Genomic DNA, 8,011 nt, shown 5'->3' on the forward strand with positions numbered 1-8,011 from the left:
AATATCAAATAATGTCATCGTTCAAATAATAGTTGAATTTCATATTTCATTACAATTTTTTTTTCATTCTATTACTCAAAAACTACTAACTAACAAATTCACTAATAAATCTTCTAAAACCCTACGGTACTATTAAATGTAGTATGTTTTAACAAATTTAATAAAAAAATTAAAATTAACATTAAATGATTAATGTAGAAAGTAAAATATATCATCAAAATCAAATCACAATTTAATTTAAAATAATTTATAAATTACTATTTAATAATATATAAATAAATATTTAATTACTTTATAAATATCTATTTTAATACCTTTATATATTCATCAATGTAGAAATTCATTTCTAAAATGTTTATACTTCACATCACAAATTCTAACAAACTAAAATATACCATCAAAATCAAAGTATAATTTTATTTTTTATTTCTAATAAATGACTACTTCATTATTTTATAAATAACTATTTTAATACTTTTAAATATTTATAAATAAATTAATAAATTCATTTTTATTTTTTTATAATTTCAAACACTATTTATATAAATATTTAATACTATTAATTTAATAATATTTATACAAATATATTAATAAAAAAATTGCATATACAATATTACGTTTTTTTGTTTAACTAAATTCTAAAATATATTCATTATAAAAATTTATTCATTCATTTTTAAATAAAAAAATTATTAAATAACTATTTTAAATATATAAATGTATTAAAATAGTTATTTATAAAATAATAAAATAACAAAAAAAATTATACATTCATTTTTAAATAAAAAAATTATTAAATAAATTAATTATTAAATAATAATTTTTTTTAAAAATGAACTAAAGTAAAAAATATTTAAAGTAAACAATAATACTTATTTTTAAAATAATTAAATAACAATAAAATTTAAACATTAATTTTTAAATAAAAAAATTAATTAAATGAATATTTTAAAAAAATTAAAATAAGCAAAAATATGGATTGAGAATGCGTATAATACATACGGCGGATTTATATGGATTGACATTCGGTATGAATTATATGGATTCTCAATCCATATGAATTATATGGATAATTCGTATGATTGATACAGATTGTCAATCTATATGATCATATGGATTCTCATTTTATATCATTGTACGGATTGTCAATCCGTATAATTTAAGGTAGTTAAATTAAAACAAATACATAGTTGGAAAGATAAAAATACTCACGACGGACGATGACAATGACGATAGCGGGAGGTGACACCACAGAACAATGAAGGAAGGAAACAGAGGGATGAACGGGGGGAAAAGAATTATGGCAATGTAATAGGGATTAGTAAATGAATGTTGCGTCACGAGTAAAAAGATGATGAGACGTGTATATTTCAATTTTAAGTGAAGAATAATTTATTCATTTCACTTTAATTACTGGGCGGTAAAAGAAATGCAGAAAGAATAACCCTCCCACGTAAGATAATTGGCACAATATACTTCCATATTCCCAAGGCCCAAAAGGACATAAGCATTCGAGAGTCGAGACTCATCCCTAAAACCGCGCTGTGAGTGCTGAGAACGTTACTTCATTCAAAAGCAGCAACAGCAGGTTATTCTTTGTTTCTTTTCGTTCTTCCACAGCCGGTAGGTACTGTTTTCACTCTCATTGTTTGAATTCTTCTCTGTTTGTTTTAATGGCACTGCCACACCGTATCATTACCCTCTATCAAACCTAATTTCGCCCCTTCTCTTTATGAATGAATTCATTGCATATACGAACTTAGGGTTTTTAAATAACTGCAGATTCGGCTTTGTCCATGGCCACCGAACCAAAAGCAGCCACTGAGGACGTCAAGATTGATCTCTTCGAAGACGATGACGAATTTGAAGAGTTTGAAATCAACGAAGGTAAATCTTGTCCTTTCCGCACGCAAATCTCGTTGCCTCTGTTTCAATTTTTGTTTTGTTTATTTTTCCCAATTTTTTAAACATGTTTTATCTTTCGAATCGACATCTGTTTATTTTTCAACAATTTCTTGGCCTCTAACCAACCGAACTTTTAATCGGACCAGTAAGTATAATCCGGTTTCGTTTGAACACTGCTTCAAATCTAAAATTTGATTCTAATACCAAATTTGAAATAATCAAGTGGAATTAGCTTATGAGTGAAGTCCCATAAATGGCTTTTTATATCATTTCTAACATACACCACCACGGATTTGAACTCGGTGCATTAGGGTTTCACTTTAATTGTTGTTTTCTTTTTCTTCTCCATTTATTCTGCTACCTATGTTTTGTTTTACTGTTAAAGATGTTTATGGGTAAGATTGGAGCCAATCAACCAGATAGTACAAACTATATGTTTAATAAATAGTTGATTATTAAACAGTATGTCTAGCTGAATCTTTTTACTGAAATTTAATTTATTGGTTATTTGTTTCTGATCCATAGACACATAAGATAATAAACATAGTGGACCTAATACATGTTGTATGCAGTTCCTAATAGTTAATAGTTTGTACTACTGTATTGTTTTTGAACTGTATTATTGTTGTTAGTAGTCCTTACTCCTTAGTATAAATTTCATTGTACTATTAGAATTGAAGAAAAAGGAATTTTCTAGTGAAGCTTGTGTTCTGTCATGTCCTTTTCCGGTGTTCCACACGTCTGTGGCTCATTTCATCCTCTATTCTAACTTCAAAGTTTTAACTTTGAATGAAATGTATAGTTAAAAATGACCTTCTGGCCTAGATTTTAAATTTTGAATCACCAAGGCTTTAGTAATGGACAAGGAAATGGCCATTTATGCATTTACTTTTTAGGATCAACATATTTGACATGAATACTCTACACTAAGTGTGTGTTGGTATAGTGGTCTTAGCAGGGAAATTGTATTTCAAAAGGATGGCTGTGTCATCAAAACTCCTAAATTTGGGCAGTTTTCCTCTTAAATAACAAGTTAACAAAGACACTTCAGGGACTCTACCCTGTAAGCCACCTACGTCATGTCCTGTTTTATTTATAAAATGCACTAAACATGGATTATAAGTTAAAACTCATGTTAAGCATATTCCATTCTGCTTTAACATGTCTACTATACACTACCTTAGTACATCTAGACAAGGCATTATTCTGTCATTAGTTAACTCATGCTGTTCATCTTGTTTCTCGTTCGTAATAAACACTTATTACGACTTATTTGATCACTTGAATTATTTTATTTTCATTTTCTTTTTTTATTGTTTCTAGTGATGGTGAGGGCGAGCCCTGGTGCAGCGGTAAAGTTGTGCCTTGGTGACTTATTGGTCATGGGTTCGAATCCGGAAACAGCCTCTTTGCATATGCAAGGGTAAGGCTGCGTACAACATCCCTCCCCCATACCTTCGCATAGCGAAGAGCCTCTGGGCAATGGGGTACGAAGTTTTTATTGTTTCTAGTGATGGTATTTGAAAGTTCTTCAGGTATTAGAGAATGCTTATTCCACTTGATTTGTTTCGGGTCTTGGTGTCATTCTAATGTTTCTTATTTTTGTTGCACTTTATTGTTTTACAACTTTCAGAGTGGGATGACAAGGAGGAAGGGAAAGAAGTGACTCAACAGTGGGAGGATGATTGGGATGACGATGATGTTAGTGATGATTTCTCTCTTCAGTTGAGAAGGGAGTTGGAGAGCAACACCGAGAAGAACTAAACCACCTGCTAGTTATTGTTGCTTGATATGGCATGCGTTATGACTTGGGTGTTTGAGCTCTTCGAAGGAGATGAAAACTATGCCTTGTTAGGAAGGAAATTGAAGAACATAGGGACATGACTTTTCTGTTATTTCCTGAATATATGCTTTAGAAGTTATTGAGTGCTTGTACTTTAATTGAATTCTGCATTATTAGGTGCTGTCTGGCTTTAAAATTTGACTTACAATCTCGAATTATTTGTTCTTATTTTCATTTTAGGGTTGGGTGGGCATGCTTTTCTATGAACCAGTCTGGCAAATAGTGCAGTTGAGTTGCATTTCTCCATTTTCTACCTGCCCACCGGTTCCAAATAGGAATTTCCTAACTGAAGAATCATCGTAAAGCCGGAAAAAAAATTGACTAATCTAGGAAGCATTTGGCAGATAATTAAATACTTATCTGTTAATTTAAAAAGAATTTAAAGGAAGGTATAATTCATTTAAATAACCCTAAGTTTAACGTTTGTTTATTGGATAAAAAATTTATCTGTTCTATTGAGTTTTAGTTTTCATTTTTGAATCTCAACCAAACTATACCGAACTTGTATTATTGTGTATGGTTTTAAGTAAATTATTTACGCCAATTTGTCATGGACATGGAAAGAAAAATGAGTGAAATTCAAATTGAGTTTAAGAAGTCTTTGATAAAGTGGATTGGATTGCATCAAACGAACTGATAAGAATCAATTGATAGATAACCAGGTTCTCACCATGCAGTGTTTCTTCATACAGCATGGGTTCTTTTTGCAAAACACCTAAAATGCCTTATTTTGTATAGGGATTAATTAGCAAAATTTCTATGCTTGTCAGTATAGCCGGTATTACAAGTTACATTCAATTCATCCTCATCGTTTATATAAAATATCACTAGTATCATGTTTCATGTTTTTTTTTAATAACATTCCATGTTTTATATTTAATGGACATGATGGACCAAATTTTACAAAGTCCATCTTAGAGGCCCCCTTGAAAAGACTCTTCTAGACCCCTTTCATGATTTTCTCCATTATCTTTATTTATTAGTTGCTGACTCTTCTCATGTTAATTAATTTGATTTCCCCTTGTTTTGTTGATTTAATGTAGGTGAAGAATATTGTTCTTTTAATCTTTTAGACTTCTAAAATCAAATGCTTTATTTGCGACTTCTTTAATCCTCATCTCCTTGTATGTGACCTTTCTTCAAGTTCTGTTGCTGGCAATAGTGGCAGATCTATGTTACAAAAAACATGGATAAAGATAATTTTCTTATGTATGATACCTTTAATAATTTTAAATATATATTATGATCCCTCAACATATTTGGTCCAACTCCCCCACTAACCGAGTAGTACTAATTTTCTGAAGCTGTTAACCGAATTTTATATTGTTTTGGTGATCCTTCAGCCTTTAAAGATATTAGTCATCTTGATTCTTAATAGTCTGCAATCATAACTTTGAAAAAAGAAAAAAAGAAAACTCACTAAGGAAGATTATTTCACTCTAAGAATGTTATAGCATTTAGACGAAACTTTTACAATACTGTGAAGCGATTAAAGTATTAAAACTAAAAGAAATAGTTCAAAAATATGGAACTTACAATTGGGTCCTTTAATTAATAGCAAACCAATCAATTTAAGAAAAACCAATTAGCTTGATTCAGATGGCTTTCTTCTTCGAAGCTAGATCAAACCCAAAATTAGATCTAAATATAACAATATTATAAAGTATTCCCCTTAAAAAGACATAATTAGTAAATCCCATATTTAATTTTTTTAATAAATTTAAGTTACTTGATGTTAAAATAAGAAAATAAGTGGAAGATACTCTTACTTTTTTTAAAAGTGTTGTGTCAAACTACATTTTTAAAAAAATTTCAAGGTTAAAATTTATTGATAATACTTTTTAAAAAGTTATATATATATATATATAGTTTAATATGTCATAGATATAAGATAATGATTTATCTTAGGATACTGTATATTTTTACTGAATAGTTGCAAAAGAGCGTTTTATGTCTATATACAATTGACTAAGACAAAGACAAGTCACCAGATAATGATTAATCCCTGTATAAGTATATTGACAGGATGGCGAAAAGTATAAGGAATAGGAAATTGTAATTTTCTACGGAATATTTTCGAAGAGCATTATCTATTATATCGATATACAGTTAGCTAAAGATAAGATAATGATTTATCTACGTTATTAGCAGATGGGGGGAATGACGAAAAATCTCAAGATAGTGTATTCGATATGATAGGACGAAAAAGACAAAGAAACATTCACTCCTTCGGCTGAAAATCTGTCCACGATACCCAGCTCTCTGGAAGGATAAGCATTTCACACACACCAACCAGAAAACAAAAATAATATGGGTAGTTGATCCATTGCATAATTTGAATCAAATTGACCCTAGAACTGAAATTATTGTGTTAATCTAATAAGAATAATTAGAGTTAAATATATGAAACATTGAAAACATGTGAGTAAGAACAATATTTAGATGAGATGGTTAATTGAATAAGAATGATCCTATACACATTGAAGAAATATTTACTAATGTTACCAGGGGTAACAGAAAACTCTCCAAAAGAAATTACATCCACAAAGGCAAATTTGATATAACGGGTATGGCTCGGTTGGTTTAACCGTGCGTAAATTTGATTTACTTTTCTTTGCCGATAAAAAAAAATAAAAATCTGACACAAAGGCAAATTTGGGGTACTGAAATTCAACTAATCATACACATGTATGTGTTCTATTCCGTTACAATTTCTAAACTTTCAGAAACAGCACTTTGTTCCCTCACAACTGGTGAATGAACCCATGTTCTACAAATGGGACAAACGGGTGTCTGCAGTATCCATGAGTCTATACACTGCACATGGAAGCTGTGGCTGCAATTGGGCAATAATCTGCACACATCACCAACCTTGAAATTCTCCAAGCAAACAGCACAATCCACTAGGCCACAACACCCTTTAGTACTCTCTTTTGGCTCTTCATAAGGAAAGCAAGGAAGGTTTTTCAGGTCACCAACGCTGTCGCCGCCAAACATTCTCTTCATGGCATTGATGCTGCGATGAGTACCTTCTTCTTCTTCTTCGTTGTTGTTCCCTCTGAAGGCCCTCCCCACGACGCAGACATGGATGACCACCAAAATTGCTATCCCCACAAAGAGTATGATCAAGGAAATCACAATTTCCATAATCTGGTTCTGACCTAATTTTCACTCACTGGTCCCAACCTTGGTTTTCTTTTGAAATTGGAAGTGTCTGATCAATTTGTTTGCTCCTCAAAGGGAACGAATTAAAACACAGGTCAAACAACCACCAACTGAAGCAACGGTAAGCTACCTGGTTGCTTTTATCATAACGCATTTATAATATATATATATATACTAAAATCCAAAACGCATCGCATCAAGTGAATGTGAATAAGGTAGACTTTTAGATCTCACTTATTAGACTAAAAGTTCTTTTTTTTTTTAAAAAGGATAAGAGGGGAATCTACAAAATAAAGACTTATACATTCTAGTAAGTACATTACTTAAGAATTAGTATGAGTGAGTATGAAAAGAGTCAAAATGAAAAGGGTGAGATGAAATATGCTACCTATGAGTCCTTATTTTTAGGAGATGTTATGCTGTAATAGTTCTTGTAAAAGAATTATTAGCTTATGAATAATAACTACTAAATAAATATAGTTTAGAGATAATTGAATATCTCTCACGAAATAAGGAGATTACAATATATTCAAATAATTGAATAGTTAGAGATAATATGTCGAATGAGAGTCCGAAACGCCTATATTCCTATGTATCTTGGAGACATTCGACACACAATGATAAAAATATTTTTAATTCATTTATGTTTGGACAAGCAAAGTTTATATATTTTAATATGGAGGAATTTAATGCTTAAATATTACTCCCTTCTTTTTTTAATTTTATCTCTCATTTGTAAAATTTAAGATCACATTAACTATTATTATTATATCAATTATAATCTTACTTTTTACATGATTTTAATTAATTTACACATCTATTTAATATGGAGTGGAAAAAAAGAGGATAAAAATAAAAAATTCCACAATAGAATCAACAAAATTTATTATATTTTTTGGTTTCAAAGTAACAACCTTAAAAGATAATTAATGAGGAGTAGTAGAAAATATGTAAATTTAATTCTGTCTCTTAAAATTTATCATATTTTTTAAAGTTATAAAAACAAGCAGCTACATTAAGGAGTGGAGTATTTATTTGAGAGTGTCGAGGACCAATTTCATAATATGAATGTATACGGGCTTTGATCATGTTTGATCA

At 30.1% G+C, this 8,011-nt stretch overlaps 2 protein-coding genes across 4 annotated transcripts; one reads left to right on the forward strand and one right to left on the reverse strand.

Annotated features, from left to right (window-relative positions):
* Positions 1–1,448: 1,448 nt before the first annotated feature.
* LOC114409816 (protein DSS1 HOMOLOG ON CHROMOSOME V-like) lies at positions 1,449–3,994 on the forward strand. 3 transcript variants are annotated; one of them, XM_028373440.1, is made up of 3 exons: positions 1,449–1,588; positions 1,783–1,887; positions 3,539–3,994. In XM_028373440.1, exons 2-3 carry the CDS (start codon positions 1,797–1,799, stop codon positions 3,667–3,669), a joined length of 222 nt encoding a protein of 73 aa, XP_028229241.1. In that variant the 5' UTR covers positions 1,449–1,588; positions 1,783–1,796; the 3' UTR covers positions 3,670–3,994. The 3 variants fall into 3 exon arrangements, with proteins under 3 accessions (XP_028229241.1, XP_028229240.1, XP_028229239.1); XM_028373439.1 differs by having other exon boundaries at positions 1,474–1,623; XM_028373438.1 differs by having other exon boundaries at positions 1,478–1,627.
* A 2,451-nt stretch (positions 3,995–6,445) lies between these two features.
* On the reverse strand, positions 6,446–6,895 carry LOC114410858 (RING-H2 finger protein ATL56-like). The gene has a single exon (XM_028374774.1). It carries the CDS (start codon positions 6,893–6,895, stop codon positions 6,446–6,448), a length of 450 nt encoding a protein of 149 aa, XP_028230575.1.
* Between the last annotated feature and the right edge of the window lie 1,116 nt (positions 6,896–8,011).

The sequence above is a fragment of the Glycine soja genome, chromosome 4, assembly GCF_004193775.1.
Source record: "Glycine soja cultivar W05 chromosome 4, ASM419377v2, whole genome shotgun sequence".
Taxonomy (NCBI): Eukaryota; Viridiplantae; Streptophyta; class Magnoliopsida; order Fabales; family Fabaceae; genus Glycine; species Glycine soja.